General features: G+C 41.3%; 1 protein-coding gene across 8 annotated transcripts in view; it reads right to left on the bottom strand.

Moving 5' to 3' along the window:
• The window catches only part of EYA4 (EYA transcriptional coactivator and phosphatase 4), a 251,265-nt gene that overhangs the window by 52,050 nt on the left and 179,771 nt on the right, over window positions 1-19,444 (bottom strand). For 5 of the 8 annotated variants that reach the window (XM_069973713.1, XM_069973714.1, XM_069973716.1 and 2 more), the window contains 5 exons: window positions 18,099-18,241; window positions 17,874-18,017; window positions 15,658-15,737; window positions 13,315-13,495; window positions 5,738-5,874 (listed from right to left, as the gene is read on the bottom strand). In XM_069973713.1, coding sequence (XP_069829814.1) covers window positions 5,738-5,874; window positions 13,315-13,495; window positions 15,658-15,737; window positions 17,874-18,017; window positions 18,099-18,241 — 685 coding nt within the window. The remainder of the gene's footprint in view (window positions 1-5,737; window positions 5,875-13,314; window positions 13,496-15,657; window positions 15,738-17,873; window positions 18,018-18,098; window positions 18,242-19,444) is intronic. The other 3 variants (XM_069973715.1, XM_069973718.1, XM_069973720.1) reach the window with 1 other exon arrangement.

Raw genomic sequence — 19,444 nt, 5'->3', positions numbered from 1 at the left:
AACACCCGTCATTGCACTAAGGGTATGCCAGGCTTCGAAAAACGTCCATTATTTTAGACTCAAAATAACGGATGTCATTTTAAACGGAGCTGAAAAAAACGTTGTGTGAAAATAGCCAGAATCAGCTGATCACTGAGGCAGTTGTTGTTATAGAACAGATAGTGATTGACAACTAAATGTAGGAAATATACAGTTTTTTTCTGCCTTTGTGGTCTTAATTTTAACTTTTGAATGAGAAAAAAACATTTCAACAGTAGTAAAATGGCACTGACCATAGCGAAGGACTGTGCTGTTGAAGAGTATTAAGAGAGTAATGCAGCTGCTTTAGTCCATAGACCACATGAAGTTCCACTACTATTTTAGGGCAGTAAGCGTTAAAAATAGTGTTTGCTTTAGCACATAACCACCTCAAGTGTTCCTCTTCGACCACTTTAAATGCTGGGATGTGTGACATTTGTTGGCTGAGAACAACATGTCAACTGGTCCGAATTTTCCTTTTAAGAGTCAAATCTCTTTATAAATCTAACTCTTATAATCTATGTAAAAAAATTAGGTTGAGACAAGTAGGCTTCCACTTGAAATGCATGTATGGTAAATGTGGCTGATATATACAGTACGAGATACTAGTGGAATGCAGTTACGTTGATAGTAAGTTTAAACATTTGCCTTTTAGAGTAAGTGAGAAAAGTTTTTTTTTCTTTTAGTTCTTTTTACTATGCTATTTATGTTACTTTAATGACATGTATTGTGTGAAGTGAATTTGGAACAATACTGGCAAGTTGTTTGCCAGTTGGCTAATGAGTGGAACTGTTCCCTCAATGCTTGTTCTGTTTACTAAGTCACGTTAGGCCTCTTGGCAACTCTTTCCTTCCATGTGCATTAACTGTAAGGACATGCAGCTGTATGGGATATGGGACTGAGCTCCTGTTCACCATTAGGTTCCCTCTTTCTTTATTTGAGCACTGCTACACTTGAATAGATATTAAATGATCCTTTCATGACCACCATGTCAGTATGGACCACATAGTGTAGAAATTAAAGTGACACTGTCACCCCCTATTCGCAATTTGATTGCTCTCCACAGGTGTAAAGGGTAAATGTTACAGCTTTCATTACTTATTTTAGATCACACCTCATGGTGCTTTTTTTGGTAAAAAGTCGTTTTTATCACCTGTGGATTGGTATATGTGGAACGGAGCCTTGCGGCATATGTGCCTCATTGCTCTGCCCCTAGCGCCACTTAGCCCCCATCCGTGACATCATCGCCGCATAGGCCCCGCCCCCTCCACAGCCAGCTTAAAGCTCTAGGCCCCACCCCCTAGATTGTCGCACACCAATGGCTGCTGGGGGGCGGGGCCTAAGCGGCAATTATGTCATGGATAGGGTGGGGTTAAGTGGAGCTAGGGGCGGAGCGATGTGGCACATAGGCTGTGAGGCCCCGCCCACATATACCAATCCACAGGTGATAAAAACGACTTTTTACAAGAACAAGCACCATGAGGTGTGATATAAAATAAGTAATGAAAGCTGTAACATTTACCCTTTACACCTGTGGAGAACAGTCAAAATGCAAATAGGGGGTGACAGTGTCTCTTTAAGTAAAATTTATGTTTGAGTACCAGCAATGCCCTTTCAGTAATTCCTGGGAATTATCAGTATTCAATATCTCACACTGTTACAAAACACCTAAAGGGTGCCTTCACACACACTGGATCCTCAGTGGATTTCGCTGCGAATCTGCAGCATGAAATCTGCTGCGGATCCAGTGTCAGTGCATCCCTATAAGAATACATACTCGCAACGGGACTGACATCCCGCTGTGAATATGTAAGTTAACCCCCCAGCGGCTGGAGCATACCTCACCTGCTCCCGGCTCCGGCTTACTTTGGGGGTTCCCAGCGTCTGCTGGTCCTGCTCAGCCAGTGTGCTGCCCCGCTGCAGCCAATGATTGGCTGAGCGGGATGTCCTGACGAGAACCCCCAAAGCAGGCCAGAGCGGGGAGGAGGTAATGTATGCTCTGGCCATCAGGGGGTTAATTTACATACTCACAGCGGGATGTCAGTCCCGTTGCGAGTATGTATTCTCATAGGGATGCACTGACACTGGATCCACAGCGGATTTGGATGCAAATTTGCAGCGGGAAATCCATTGTGGATCCGGTGTGTGTGAAGGCAGCTAGAGGGAGATTTATCAAAGGGTGTAAAATATACACTGGGGTGAAATGCCCGCAGGAACCAATCACAGCTCCTCTATCATTTTACCAGAGCTGAAAACTGAGCTGTGATTGGTTGCTCTGGGCAGTTTACACCAGGGTATATTTTACATCCTTTGTTAAATCTCACCTTAGGTGTATATGGTCCTGTGTGTTAAGTCAGTATTTCAATTGTGGTAACATCCTAGGTGTTTGCTCCGATAATATATATAATATTATATATTATATTATATATTATTCTAAGGAAACTTTTAGACTAAGGGCAAACAACGTCCGTTGTTGCAAAATAACGGCTGTTATCAATTATCATATTCACACACAGTCAAAATGACGGAGGTTTTTTTCTTGACAGCTGTAATTTAATTTGTATAATATTGGCCATTATTTGTCGTTAAAGCGAATCTACCATCAGCAAATTATAGGACATTCCGGACAGCTCTGAATGCACATCCGGAAACTGCGAGGAACTATGAATACATGGCAGTGCGGGCCAGCTTCAGCAATGGGGCAGGTGCGGCTGGGTGTTGACACTGGCCCTTTAACTATACATGTCCCTAATCAGGAGCACATACAGTTAAATGTGTGTTTGACAGGACTGCTCTCCTCCCCAGCATTGCGGTGCATGATTGACGGCACTTGTGTGCTTTCAAAGCCCAAAGGCAGAGGGAGAAGCTGCAGGAGGGCACCACTGTAGCCTGCAACAGGTATGTTCTGCAGTTTGCACAAGTGAGTATGTTCTGCAGCTTGCAACAGAGGAGTATGTTCTGCAGCCTGCAAGAGGTGAGTCAGATATTACAATTAGGAAACACTGATCGTAAAAATTGCCACAGAAGTGTGAAGGGGGACTAAAGGTGCGTTTACACGTAACGATTATCGTGCAAATTTGTGCGATAACGATTGAATTCGAACGATAATCGTACGTGTAAACGCAGCGAACGATCCAACGACTTTGATTTTGATTTTTCAACATGTTATCAAATTGTCGTTCGTCGTTCGAGAAAAATTCGCAGATCGTTCCGTGTGAACAGTCGTTCGCCGATTTAACCAATGTGAGAGATAGGCTTAAGCAATTGCAAAACGAATTTTCCGTATGATATATCGTACCGTATAAACGCTGATCGTTATGAAAAAAAAATAGTTACTCCGACATCGTTAATCGTACGATTGGGCCAATTATCGTTTCGTGTAAACGCACCATTAGAGTTGTTTAAGGAATGTGTGTTTACTGGAACATAGAACAGAACATATAAAACCAGTCATAGGATATATTCACATGCTGCACAGCTGCTGTTTATTATGTGCAACTGATCTGCAGCAGCTATGCAAATGACTTTAAATGCATTGATTAGCATTTTTTCAGTAAAATCCACCACATTGAATCCACAGTGGATATGGCATGCATGAATGTACCATTACAGTATAAACCAGGGCTGTGGAGTCAGAGTCGGAGCTAGTTTGGCTGGAGTCGGAGTTGGAGTTGGAGTCGGAGCTAGTTTTGGCTGGAGTCGGAAAAAAATGTACCAATTCTGACTCAAGCTTTAAAAAAATCTTTTAAAAATGTAGAATTTAATTTTGATATGAATTTTACAAGTTTTGCTCATGAATATACATTATGAGCAACATTCTAATAGGACACTGGCCCTATTACATAAGGGTGGTCGGGGAATATATCAGTAATAGGACACTGGTCCTATTAGATAAGGGGGGTCATGGAAAAGTTGTCGGTCACTATTTAGCACTTTGTTTCTGAGCTGGAAGAGTCCATTGTGTGGGGGGAGATCTGTGCTGTTCTCTTCCTGGATGACTGTATATGAGCAGCAGTGTAATATGAAGATTTCCTGTGTAATATAGAGGAGGAGGAGAAGACATAAGTAGTGTAGCAGTAACCTCTGTCCTCAGTGTGGTGTTTCCTCTCTGGGAGAAGATTGTGTGTTTTTCTTCAGTGTTCTATGGCGGCAGCTGTGTGTGTGTATGTGTGTGTGTGTGCTATGGCTGCAGTAGGTTGTGTGTGTGCTATGACTGCAGCAGGCTGTGAGTGTATGCTATGGCTGCAGCAGGCTGTGTGTGTGCTATGGCTGCAGCAAGCTGTGTGTGTGTGTGTGTGTGTGCACTATGGCTGCAGCAGGCTGTGTGTATGTGTGCTATGGCCGCAGCAAGCCGAGTGTGTGTGGTGTGCACTATGGCTGTAGCAAGCTGTGTGTGTGTGTATGCTATAGCTGCAGCAGGCTGTGTGTGTGTGCGGGTGCTATTGCGTGCCCCCACAGTGACCTACTATATCACTGTGTGACCTCTATATCACTATGTGTGACCCCTCTCTATATCACTATGTGTGACCCTTCTCTATATCACTATGCGTGACCCCCTTTATATCACTATGGCTGACCTTTATATTACAGGTATCTGGCATTGTTAGCAGTGTTTTTTTAAGTATGGTGAATATTTAGTTAGAAACATAGAAGACTGTCAGCAGGAAAAGATCACCTGCTTCATTTAGTCTAGTTGTGAGTAGTTCAGGACATGGAGGCTGGAGACTGGCTGCATCCACTGCACACACAGGAGAATCTGCTTTATATACAGTATTCCTTTATTCACTGAAAAGTCGCCCCAGGATCATGTAGAACATTAGGGAGAAGCTGCTGAGCCAGTGTGATAAATAACTCCCCTGGTATCTGACTGGCCATTTATGAATGAGCGGGAGTCGGAGTCTGAGTCGGTCCTGATAAGAATCAAGAGTCGGAGTTGGAGTCGGAGTCGGAGCTGCGGCTTACCGACTCCACAGCCCTGGTATAAACAAAGAATCCAGCCTTATTGGGAAAAATCAACTTCTTTATATGCTTTCAATAGTTCAACACCTTAATGTTGGATTAAAGGGATTATCCAGCCCTACAAAAATATGGTCACTTTCTTCCAGAGACAGCACCACTTTTGTCTCCAATTCAGGTGTGGTTTGAAATTAAGCACCATTCACTTCAATGGAACTAAGTTGCAAAAACTGAACCCAAACTGGAGACAAGAGCAGTGCTGTCTCTGGAAGAAATTGGCCATATTTTTGTAGCGCTGGATAACCTCTTTAAATATATTAGAAAGGGGGCTCTTCCGAACTGAACAGTTTATAAGAATTACGAAATTTCCACATACAAATCAGCATCTCAATAAAATAAAAAATCCTGCATTCAGTAAAAACACAGGACAGTATTATGTCATTTTGAAACAGCATAAAGCGCCTTGTACCAAACTGCTCAAATGTACATGTGAATCCATATTCAATAGTACCTGGGATAGAAGCCAGCTCTGAATCTTCATAGATGAAAATAAACTTGGATTTTTTAAATGTTGGCAATGGCAACAACAGTCTATATAAATAAATATCTGCAACCAAAAAATAACATATTCCTTATTTATGAGCCAGACGGCAAATACCCTGACTACATGCTTAAAGACCTGACCAGGGACACTTGTTTGACAGTTATATTTGAACATCTTTGATCAAACCTCTTTCAGTGTATTCAAGAATGATGAACTTACTTCCAAATCGCTGTCAGGTGGAGGTGATGGATTATTTTTTCTGCCTCTACCTCGAGACTTTGACCCAGCACTTCTACATGTCCTGTCATCAAGATCTTTGATAGGTGTTGAGGGACTCTGTACTGTGTCAAAATCTCCTGAAAAAAACAAGCACATATTAGGAAAAAGGGTTCTATAGTTCTGCCTGATAAATGTCATAAGTGACTGTGTTTCAATGAGAAGTCCGTTGATTTCTAAAATGCGGCAGCCGGCAGGGGCAGGGGGGAAATTGATAACAAGTGGAAGCATGCCCACAGTGAGTGGCGCGACCGGACTCAGAACCCCCGCCAAACTCTGGGACAAGTCAGCCGGGACAGGGATTTTCCTCCGAGTTGTGACATCTTCATGACTCAGCGGAAAATGCCTTCTGGCGGGGGTCTCTAGGCCGGTCCCATAAAAAAGACGGCCGTTTTTTTGGACAGCTGTATTTTAATTTGTATAATAATGGCCAATATTTGTCGTTAGTGAATGTACCATTAGCACTGGAGATGGGCCAGAAGGGTGTCCATGGAAAATAGGCCGTAAATTATAGGACATTCTGGACAGCTCTGTATGCACATCCGGAAACTGAGGAATTATGAATGCATGGCAGTGCAGGCCAGCTCCAGCAATGCCCACAGTGAGTGGCGGGAAAATGCCTTCCGGCGGGGGTCTCCGGGCCAGTCCCACTGCATGGGAAGAGGAAGTTCCTACTTGTAATCAAATTCCCCCCTGCCGGCTGCCGCATTTTAGAAAACGCCAGACTTCTCCTTTAACTTTGCTTTTCTAGTCTTAAAGGGACAACTAGCTGCATGTACAGAATCTTAAACAAAATGATAGTCAAGAGTATGGAAATGTAAGATGAATCATTTTATCTACAATGCATCCTAACATAACAATCAAATCCTTTTTGGGTATGAAATAACTATGATATGATACTACTACTACTACTACTAATAATAATAATAATAATAAATAATAATAATAATAATTTTCATTTATATAGCGCCAACAGATTCCGTAGCACTTTACAATTCTATATATCAATTGTCCTCATAGTCCTAGTGTCAGAAACCAGTTGATTGGAAAGAAAATGTTCTTTGCAGGTGGCAGCAGAGAGCACTGTGACTGGTAAGAATACACCACTTGAGTGATAGCCTGCTCAGCCAATCACTGTCTGATTGGGACAGACAGCACCCGCATCCAGTGATTGAACTTCCCAAACCAAGATTTATTAAGAACCAAATTTCAGAACAAGTTCAAAAGGATGGCAGCTGCACATCTTAAAAAAACAAAACAAAAAATGGCATTCTCACTAGGGATGAGCGAACTGGCTGAGGTTCGGGTTCGTATGAACCTAAACTATCGACTACTGATTACCGCTGTCTGCCGCTCCGTGGAGAGGGTGGATACAGCCTGAACACCGCCTAGAAAACTGAGATACAGCCTATGGCTATGGCTGTATCCCAGTTTTCCAGGAAGTCCTCAAGGTTGTATCCACCCTCTCCACGGAGCGGGTAGACAGCAGGAATCAGAAACCAATAGTTCGGCCGGTTCGCTCATCCCTAATTCTCACCTGTCCACGCTCCACTGGTATCCTCTCGAGATAAGAGTGACAGCCCGTTTAGACAATCACTGGTCACCAAGCTGTTTCATCTCAGTCAGTCATTGTTTGGCTGTCACTACCGTGGCATTGTCCTGTCTCAGTAAATGTTTGGCTGAACTGGATTTTGGTGTCTCCAGGGACTGGGAAAGATTGACACTGGGGTATTGTGGACAGGTAAGTATCGATGATTTTTTTGAACCGCACTAAAAACAGCTTCAAGGCCTTCAATCACTCAGCTGTTTAAGTGTGGTTTGTTTAAGGTTTGGTTTGAACCAAAGTTTGGCAAACCTGTCAGCCATTCCAGCTCCTGTCTCTGCACAGTAGCTGGCTAGTGGTCATAATAATAGAACTTGATGACATATATATATATATATATATATATATATATATATATACAGCACTAGTCACAACTAGTTGGTTTCTCCCAACCCACTATAAATCTGCAGACATCTGAAACAAATGAAATGTGGAGAAGTAAACTAAGTTTATATTTCCTCACAGAGCAAACTTTTCTAGTTTCGTTTATTTATTGTAAGTGGACAAGTCTTGAGTTCACAACACACAGCCATAGTTAAGTAGGCAATAGTAGGTGTATTAAAAACATGTTGTACTTACATCATTTTCGCCACGGTTATTGCCCAACTTAGTTGCACATGGCTGCTTGGAATATAGCCCATAACAATATGTTTCTATGTGCTAATCAAAATATACCAGGCACTACACCCAACAAAATGGACTTTTACTGTATGCTAGGAATAATTTACTGGTTCGCATTGTTTATACATGTTCTCTCCCATAATAAAATGCAGTTTTGTCCTGTTCTGCAGTGCAACAGGTTTTTACAATTGCGCAGTGCACTTTAAATGTGCCTCGGTGACTCCGTATGAAACACTGCACAGCATCCTATTTAAAAACAAACATGACGTTGTTTCATGCAAATCCCAGTTTCACTTTTTAAACGGCATGTGGGAAAAATGAGAAAATCCTTTCTCATACATATAAACAGAAAGGAACCAGGAGCAGTGTATTCATATGTATATTTAATTGGGTTTTTGTTTGGGAAGTATATACCGATTGACTTGAGACATTTACAATAACCTTTGTGTTTTTCTGAATGGCAGAATCCCTTATTTTTGCATTCCCCTGTTGTCCATAAATCCATTTCCTCTCCTATAATCAAGACTCCACGATTTTTTACAATCCCTTTGACCACTTCTGGCATCATTTTTTTTATAGTTTTCAAACATATACTGATCACACTTTACCACATCTGCTTCTTGGGCTGTTGGAAAAAAGTCAAATGGTTACAAGCCAAAAGGGCACTATAGAAGAGGCAGCTGTTCTGTACCATTTCTGTTGTGATACTTCTTAACACACTGATGCAGACCACTGGTTTTAGCAGAGAAATAAGGGTAAATTATTTTCTTCAGTGGAAAACATAAACTGGAAAATGGAGGAAATAACAACTAGCATTTCATTTAAATTTCCTATTACAATTTATTATTTACACCATAGGGGAGATTTATCAAACGTGGTGTAAAGTGAAACTGGCTCAGTTGCCCCTACAACCAATCAGAATCCACCTTTCATTTTCCAAAGAGTCTGTGATGAATGAAAGGTGGAATCTGATTGGTTACTAGGGGCAACTAAGCCAGTTTCACTTTACACCATGTCTGATAAATCTGCCCCCATGTATCTATTAATGTCCATAAACATGTATTTCCAACTAGAAATGAGTGAAGCAGGCTTTGTGTAGCTTCGTTTGAAGCAAAATGATTGGCTTTTAAATCCCGCTGTCTGCCCGCTGCATTGAGAAGGTGGAGACAGCTGGGAGATTGACTGGAAAACATGGATACAGCCTGTATCCATCTTCTCCATGGAGCGGGCAGACAGCATGCTTTACTCATTTCAAGTAACAGCAGCCTCAGAACATAGGGGACAAGATGAGGAGTATGATGATACTTTTTTTCCTAGTCATGCAGCCTACATGACTAAGAACCCTGGTCACCCCCTTAAGCCATGTCCCCTTGTTTAGTCAACCCATTAGTCCATGTTCCATCATGCAGCTCCCCTAAAATAAAAAAAAAAAAATAGAAGAACTCACCTCCTACACACTCCCCCGTTGATGCATTTCTCCCAGCACACGCTTTCCTCTTCTGTTTTGCAGCAGAAGCAGTGTGTTACAGACGCTGCCTGCACCAGAAGTCCCAGCTGCCTGTCAGTGTTATGTAGCTAAACTGTGCGCCTTCGAGGCCTTGGATTCCAGAGACAGCCCTGCAGCTGCACATATCTGGAGGTCACACTAGAGGATGCTCTGGTGGGCCCTCAAGTGATCTGCAGCTGCAGTGAGATAGAAACTAGGAGGTTCAGACAACCGTAGGCCCCTCAGGAGCATCAGAACCCGGGCAGCCGCACAAACCATCCACATTATAATCCGCTACTGAGTGCCTAAGAGGCAGGTTCTTCATTGTAATTACCCAGTACTCTCTGTTTTGAGAACTTCCCCATTTACCTTCTCAACTTTGACGAAGAGCCCTTCCAGGCTACCTGAAATGAAGAGCCTGTCACTCAGAGCTGGGTGGAGGGGCTGGGAGGCTTTTAATATCTTTTGGATTACTCTTCTAATTCTATACATTATATTAAACTTTGACAATGTTATAAACCTCAAAAATTATCACTGCACCTACACAAAACTCTAACACCCTTGAAGAAGTTACATACCTATAAATGTAATGGATACAACAAGCACAAGGTTCTATGACCCATACCGGATGCAGGATTATACACTATATATTTTCATGAAACTGACTTCAAACAAATGAAATCTATAAAATACAAATTGCTGGATATTCATCCTGTAAGTGGGGTGATTCCATAATTTTTGCTAGGGGTTGTAGCTGCGATCAATGTCCAATCACTAATGTTCTTGGGGTTTTGCCTAACCACTTTGTAAGTGAACCTCAACTGTTGTGCCCTTCACTTCACTATTTCTTCCTTCAGAACCAACTTTATTTCATTAAGCTAATCTCTGATTCAGAATGAGCAGCTGTCCTGTTGAACGCAAGGTATGCATCTATTTTAGAATTGCACAAGTCAGCACTGCATGGTTTTTGAACAACTGGACTTTTAACTGTCTGGTTCTCCTAAGGCTGATTTGCATTAACCTTTTGTATGCAAGAGTGCGTTAAAGAGGTATTTACCCATATATCCCTGTTTACAGTCGTTCCAGATGCAACAAATAGAATTTGAAAAAAAAAAATGGAAATGTCTCTTGATACTCAAGCAAAAGATTTATAAAATTATATAGATCACACATATTATATTTCCTAGATTTTCACCTATCCGTTTGTTTTAATTGTAACATATAGGAACTGGCTGAGGAGCACATATTTTCTGAATCTGGAGGTGGATTTATATTACATTATATTATTATATTATAATACATTTGTAATACATTTATATTATAAAATTGTAAACCATCCCATTTGGAAACACAAAAGCATTTATATGAATCGTGGGCCTCATTTTACTTAACAGCGAAGGTTTTCATTCTCCAGCTATGTTCCCTTTTCAGGAACATATTGGGGGAATGCGGCCATCATAATAAAGATCATGTTCTTTACTAAAAGCCATTTATTTAACAAGATGGCCGCACTCTTCCAATATGTTCTCGAAGAGGGAACATAGCCTTCTAGTCAACTACACCTGGGTCTATTGCTGAAGGGACCCAAGCAAACCAGGTGCTACTTATCCACATCCTCAGGATTAGGGTGAAGTAGAAAATTTTGGGAGCCAATTGTTTGCATTCTGAGTTTCATCAAATAAACCAGCCACATAATTATATGATGAGGATATGTTTGCACACATTGTAGTTTCATCGCAGTAACCCAATAAAGGATGGCTGTATGGATGGACGGCAAAGACATGATGCAGTAATGGGCTGTGTTCACACTACCCAACTTTTCAGCCGTCACCAATGCCGTCAGTCTTAAAGACGTCCGATACTAATGACGACCATCTATAATGCTCATGTTCATTATGGACAGACGCCATTTAACAAATATCAGATGTCTTTTTGACGGCCGTCTATAGTGATCATGAGCATTGTAGACGTCCATCATTAGCAAATATAGGACGTCTTTTTGATGGTCATCGGTAATGACGGACGAGAAATCACATAGTGTGTTCCATGCAATGGAAATGCATGTGTGAACACAGCCTTAGTGTGTGCAGTTTGCATAATTATTAGAATTAGCTAACCATAATACTATTAAATTATAATTGTGATTATAATTACATTGTTTTAAACGTCTCTCAGTCACCATCAACACTTTAAAGTGTTACTGTCGCTTGTAGTAACCTTTGACATGTCATCAGGCATAACACAAAGAAAGAGGTCCAACAGCACCAATGTAAAGCCAAAATGGCAAATACTGTAGTTGGAGGATGCAATCCCATAGGTGGCCAGTAGATAACAATCCAGAAAATCCAATAGCATTCATTGAGCTTCAAAATGTATTTAGCAACCAAGTACATAGCAACGCTTCGAACACATGGAGGTTTATCAAGCACGTCTTTTGCTATGTGCTTGGTTGCTAAATACATTTTGAAGACCCTTTGAAATTTTTTGAATGCTGTTGGATTTTTTGTATTGATGTCATTAGACAATGCAAAAGTTTCTGATTGCAGCGTGTCTCAGGAAAAATCCTTAGATACAGCTGGTAGAGTAAGCGGAAGTGTGGTTCACTCATAATCTGGACTGCAATGAAGTGAAACTCACTCGGCTGTATTTCAGAATTGCAGAGGGCCATACAAGTGAGACCCACTGTGATCAGTAACATTTGAAATGCCTGATGACATGTTCTTACAACTTACAGTTACACTTTAAGACATTTTCTGTTTGTAGTGCGGAAACAGGGATTGTCTCAGTTGCAAATCACTACCTAGTGGCAAGAGGGATAAATAGTTGCATTTTGGTTGATGCCAGTAAGGGAGCTCTGTTACTGTGTAGGGCACAAATTGTGTGGGGGGCCATTAATATCTTGGGTAATACTACCACCTGAGGCACTAACCGTTTGACCCAAGTTTTTGGAGGGTAGCATGGTAGTTATGAGGGCATTAGTGTTTAGCAAGAATGCTTGGTCAAGCATAGTGCTTAATTAAACATTGTGGTATTCGGTTGAGCTCGATGCTCAACCAAGCACCTGATGGTGCTTGGGAAAAGGTTGCCATAAACCTTCAATAACTGGCATACCACCAGAGTTCTTAAGTGTCTTGCAGAAACCTATTACATTTTTTCATTTTCATTTTTGTATACTTCATTTAAACATCCCTTAAAGTTTATGAAATATACAAAAATTAGAACGACAGGTGAACCAGCCACCCTTCACTCTGCCGAACAGGGGGCACCTGGTTAAACGTTTGAGTCGAATACTTAAGCATTGAAATATACTTGACTAGAGTAACAAGTAATTAAGTGCTTGCTCAACACTAGAGGGTGCAAGGGCAGCTGCAGCCACAGTGTTGGGGGAAACATCAGAATGATATTTTTAAAGATGTAGCAGGATGGGAAGTTTGTGAAGCATGTGGGGAACAGTTGGGGAGTGGGTTGGAAAAGCAATGAGACAAAGGCAAGTGGGCAGTGAACCTTGCATAGATAAGTTATAGCTGGCTGAGCGGACATCCCTAAGCCAGAATGTGACACCTGCAGAAGCAGATGCCAGAGGAGGCTGGCCAGGGTCCATGAGTGGTAATGCAGCACTGCAGGGCACCGGGACAGGTAAGTATAGATTCTTTATTATGTTCCCGTTCCCGTGCACTGTTTTTTTTTTTTTTTTTCATTTTTGCTGAAATTCTCCTGTAAATGTCAGAATTATATCTTGACAACAGCTTGATATACAGTACATAGCACATACAAATCTCTCTCAAAGAGCAAATCTAATCCACGATTTACCTGAATGAAGATCTGTACCTGGTTGGGACGTTAGGCCAGAAAGTGAATCCTGTAACTGATACGTTGATGATGATGAGGTGCCATCCACTGTGTTATTTGGGGTCATATAGGCTGAGTATGTTGATGCTGAGTAATACTGTGCATATTGGTTTTGGCCGAAAGCTGTGTAAGAGGGATAATCCTAGAACAGTAGGAACAATTTATTAAGCAGAGTAGTAAAATGATTATTTGAGATTTGGCAGTAGCGAGGATTAATTAGCACTTAACACTAGGTTGAAGCCAGGATCCTGTTACTTCAGGTAGATTTAACATTGAATTAACACATAACCGAAGAAAATCGCTTACAAAATGCTTGGTCTTAACATCTTAGTCACATTAAATGCTGTGCCGTAGCCTATCATTACAGCACATTCCTTAAAGCCTTTTCCACAGGTGCTACGAGGAGTTCTAAAAAGGCATACTGTTCGCCTTTTCATCCATAGCAATGGTTTTACATACATTTTTTTCCCCAGATGTATATCTTGTATAATATTACCAACTGCAGATCTGTCAGCTGAAAGCAAACCCCCCTAGCAGGAAAAAACTCGCGACCATGAGCCATAACTGCTAAATTATCTATATATAATATTTTCCCACACACAAGATCAATAAAAGTGACACAAATAGAAAGTTAGAAGCATAATGCAAGGTAAACTATGGGTCACCCAGCCGGGGGTCACCCTCACATCTGAAGTGATGTTCCCGAGAATGTCAGCTTGTTATTTGCAGATGGTATGTGTCACTTTCACCTCCAAACAATATATCAAGCTATTTTTCTTCCATGACATCCATTCCAAACATATTTTCTTGGGCATTTTTGCCTATTGGTATGCATGCTTATATATAAAAGGAAATCTTCCTACTGTCTTTATTCCATGTTTGCCTCTGTTACTATAGATACTCGCCGAACAGCAGCTTTGTTTCTTACAGATTCTCATTTTATATATAATGGCAATCCGCTAAAAACTAAAACTAAACTTTAGAGTTAATCTATAACAAGCCAAGGCACTCTGGGAAGTGTAGATGTAAAGAAATTAGAGATGAGTGAACCTTGTGCATGCTCGGGTTAGTCTAAACCTGAGCGATCTGCATTTGATTACCGGTGGCTGAAGAAGTTGGATGCATTCCCAGGGAGTCCTGGAAAACATGGATACAATTTATTGTATATGGGTACAGCCTATGACCTATATCCATGTTTTCGAGGCAGCCTTAGGACTACATCCAACTTCTTCAGCGACCGGTAATCAAATGCAGGGTGTTCAGGTTCAAATATACACAAGCATGCAACAGGTTCGATCATCTCTAATAGAAATACATACTGTTTTCTGACTCCGTTCATACCATACTTTTACCCGAACATTCAATGTAAGCATAAGAAAAGCTCCAGACACAGGTACCAGAGTTCTGCATATGGCCTCACATACCCAAAGTGTCAAAAGAGTGTTAGTTAACAGCAGGGAGCTATGCATCGGCATTTCCATTTTTAATTGTATAGAATAATATACTTGATTATGGTATCTAATACAGAGGCATTCCTTAAAAAAAACCTTTACCACCAACAGAATTCCCTCAAAAGTAAGTGGAAACATGTTATAAAACAAGTAGACATACTTAGAGATGAGCGTGACTCAAGCATGCTCAAATGTAATTGCTCAGCATTTGATTACTGGTGGCTGACAAAGTTGGATGCAGCCCAAGTGAGTCCTGGAAAACATGCATTACAGCTATAGGTCATAGACTACATCCACCAGGACTCCCTAGGGCTGTATCCGTCAGCCACCGGTAATCACTGGAGCATGCTCAAATCACGCTCATCTCTATACATGATATTATTGAGAAGATAAGGGGGGGGGGATTTACCAAGAGCGGCGTACAAGTACGCCAGTGTTATATGGAGCCCTGCCCCCTTTTCCCCAGCAGAATACACAGAGGCGTATGCCTCTTAGTTAAATCCGCTGGCCGGGAGCATGAAATTTAACCCGGTGTACCAAATCCAGCAGGTGTAGATTTGCGGCACGATTTGCGCCTGAGAGCAGGCGTAAATCATGATAAATGAGGCAGGGGAGGAGGCCATGCCTCCTCCCTGCCTCATCGCGCCCACGCAAGCTCCACCAGCCTACCCATCAGACAAGCGGGGTGCACAGGAGGCGTACATCAGGGAGAAGGGACGAATCTGCACCTTTTCCCTGGCATACGCCTCTGGCGTAACGTTCATGAATCCCCCCGAAAGTGTACAATGTGTAGTTAAAAAAGAAACTGCATATTTCTTTTTGTTCAATTGACACATCCTGTGGTTTTTCTTACCTGCTGAGGATTACTAAAGTTTGTTGAATTGGTTACTGAGTTATTTGCATAAATACTAGATGATGGGGTAAAACTTGAACCTGTAAAATAAAGCGTTGACTTAGCTTTTCATTGTTCAATACAGCAATATAACTACAGTTTATAACAAAGCTATATTTCTAGCTAAAAGAAAACAAGATCACTAATAAAAATTAGAGCGTAACTGTCATTTCAGGGTCATTTTTTAAAAAAACCATTAACCCCTTAACGACCGCAGGCGTATATTTACGCCCTGCGGTCGTTAAGGACGTTCAGAGCGGGGCCGCGCAGTGGCCGCGTTCTGAACCGTGGCGGTCCCGGGTGCCGCTTGTAGCCCGGGACCGCAGGTATTAGCGGGCACGGTCCGATTGCCGTGCCCGCTAATACAGTAATCGGATGCAGCTGTCAAAGTTGACAGCTGCATCCGATTACCGTTTGCAGCGTCATCCCTGGTGTCTAGTGGGGAGATCTCCGTGTCTAGTGGGGAGATCTCCGTTACTGAAGCCGGCCGGGGACCGCTCCAAGATGGCGCCGTACCCCGGCTCGGCGCTCGTTTACTTCCGGCTGCATATCTATGCTGCAGAGATCTCTACGAGAGATCAGTGCACTTATACTAGAAGTCCCCTATGGGGGCTTCTAGTATAAGTGTAAAAGTAAAAAAAAAAGTGTTGTTATTAATAAAAAGCCCCCTCCCCTAATAAAAGTCAGAATCAGCCCCCTTTTCCCAGGTTATTAATAAAAGTAAATAAATAAATAAATAAACATGTTTGCTATCGCCGCGTGCATAATCGCCCGAACTATTAATTAATCACATTCGTGATCTCGCACGGTAACCTGCCTAAGCGCCCAAAAATTTTTGAATGAAAAATGTTAATAAAAAGCGATCAAAAAGACGTATATGCGCAATCAAGGTACCGATAGAAAGAACACATCATGGCGCAAAAAATGACACCTCATACAGCCCCATAGACCAAAGGATAAAAGCGCTATAAGCCTGGGAACAGAGCGATTTTAAGGAACATATATTTGTAAACAATGGTTTTAATTTTTTACAGGTCATTACATAATATAAAAGTTATACATGTTATATATCGTTTTAATCATAACGACTTGTGGAACATATATAACAAGTCAGTTTTACCCCAGGGCGAACGGCGTAAAAACACATATCCACTAAATACACAAAATGTGGGTTTTTTTTCAATTTCACCACACATTGAATTTTTTCCTGCTTTTGCAGTGTCCTTTATGCAAAATTTAGCCTGTCATTGCAAAGTACAATTAGTGACGCAAAAAATAAGGGCTCATGTGGGTCTCTAGGTGAAAAAATGCAGCTGCTATGGCCTTTTATGCATAAGGAGGAAAAAACGAAAACGCAAAAATCTAAATTGCCCCGGTCCTTAAGGGGTTAAATATCTATAGTACAAGCGATTTTAAGAAATTCAGTAATAGGTTTTATTAACCAAAAGAGTTTCCTCCTGGACTGAAAAAGCAATCTCCCAGCCTCCCCCCTCACTTCAGAAGAAGCAGGATTTCTGTCTCCATTATGTGGCTATGGAGAGGGGAGGGGCTGTTAGGAGTGACTGAGCACGGAGCAGTCTTGCAAAGCACAACACCCTGCAATCTTCTCTCAGTAAGTTCCTAGATAAGCACTGACCTCTCTGACCCCAGAATCCTGCGGTTTAGGTGCCCAGACAGTCTACAAACAGCTGACCTTCATGTCACCTCTTCCTGCTCCCTCATCTCCCTCGGCCCCTCCCCCCTCCATAAGGATAGAATGGAGAGAGCCGAACCCGTCTTCACTGGCTTCTCTGTAATGAAGACGTGTTTGCCTGATAATGCACAGATAAGAAGTCAGGGGGGGAGGCTGGGAGATTGCTTCTTGAGTACAGAAGGAGGCTTTTTTGGCTGATAAAACCTATTACAGAGTTTCTTAAAATCGCTTATACTACTGATTTCTGCAATAAAAAAAAATATGACAGTTACGCTTTAAATTAAAAACAAAAATCTATAGTGTTAAGTAACTCTGTGACACTAGTTGATTTGAGTATCGCTTTAATACTCTGATTAACATAATAGTTCAACTCACTCTCTCTTTCTCTCTCTCTCTCTCTCTCTCTATATATATATATATATATATATATATATATAAACTATATTTTTGATCTATCAGATTTTTAGAGCATTAACTTCTATACCTGGCATTTGGTAGGAGTATGGAGTTTGGCCTGGTTGTGGTGTGGAAAATCCGGGACTATAGCTTAGGCAACCACTCTGCAATGGAGACTGTGTTTGAGGGAGACCACCTTCTGTCTTGATACCAGGAAGCATCACTCCTAGATCTGCATAAGACACATGCAATCACTTCCTGATAGCTTTTAATTCAAGAATGATAACACAAGATTACAGAAGAAGAAACATACCATATGTTGGTAAACTGTATGGTTGTCCAGTTTGTGAGTAAGCTGTGTAAACTGTAGGTTGCTGCATTCCAGAGTACTGGGTCTGACCAGCATAGGCTGACATAGTCTGCGCTGCTGGTGTAGAGAGAATATGTGGATAGGGCCTAATATAAAAAAGGAAACAAAATACCATTTAGCTTTAGTATATAGTATATAAGTCACATGTTATATAGGGGATGTGATTGCTATCAGTCTTGTAATACACACTCTCTCTTTGTTTAAAGAAACATTATACATATGGACACTAGGTGTCTCCCTTCCTGTCAAACTGCAGTCCCTGCTCCCTCCATGCTGATATTTGGACTTTTCTGTGTCCACAAAAAAATAAAATAAAATCCCAAACACAGGAAGTGACAGTCCTTTGCACGTTGCACGCTCACAGACATGATGTGGTATTGATTAACAGCACACAAGAACAGAACAAGTTTTTACTGCACAGAGAATGCACTGAGTACAGAGAATGCTTGCATTGTATGGTCAGCTCTCTGTGACACACCACCAAAACCTCTGTTATTTTTCTGTTCAAATACAGACATTTGCTTTTTCTCCTAGTGTCCAAAGCTGCAAATTGAACTGAACAGTTTGACCCAGTGTATACAATAATAATATAGAACTGTGTAGGATTAGGCTATGTTCCCACTTCAGTAACATAGTGGGGAATCAAGGCCTTCTAGTTAAATAGATGGCTGCTAATATTGGTCATGATCTTTATTAGCATCAATCTATTTAACAAGACAGCCACGTTCCTCACACACACACACACACACACACACACACACACATATGTGTGTGTGTGTGTGTGTGTGTGTGTGTGTGTGTGTGTGTGTAAAATTAGCATATATACAATGAAACATTGTAAACATACAGTATAAACTGCTTTATTAACATTATCTCAGAAGAAGGAGGCTTTGTTGACCAAAACAATATGTGAATAGAAAAAATGGCTGTATTGTGCAAAATGACTGCTGTAATGTTCAATTAAAACTGTTATTCTAGATGGTGTTCACACTACTGGTTAATTTCCCAGTGACTTCAACAGAGCACATTATTATACTGAGAATACATCCGTATTTTACCTTTGTTATGCAGTGTGTGTGAACATAGCCTTACCCTTCCTGTTTCTTTTCCCTCTTGTTTTGTATGCTAATGCTTTTCTTTGTTTAAAGCAGGGTTGGGGAACATTTAGCCCTCCAGGCTGTTTCAAAACTACAATTCCCATCATGCCTGGACAGTAAATACCAAAGCTTTGGCCGTCCAGGCATGATGGCAATTGTAGTTTTGCCACAGTTGGAGGGCTTTAGATTCCC

The sequence above is a fragment of the Dendropsophus ebraccatus genome, chromosome 6, assembly GCF_027789765.1.
Source record: "Dendropsophus ebraccatus isolate aDenEbr1 chromosome 6, aDenEbr1.pat, whole genome shotgun sequence".
Lineage (NCBI taxonomy): Eukaryota > Metazoa > Chordata > Amphibia > Anura > Hylidae > Dendropsophus > Dendropsophus ebraccatus.
This window is presented reverse-complemented; position numbering and strand designations above follow the sequence as displayed.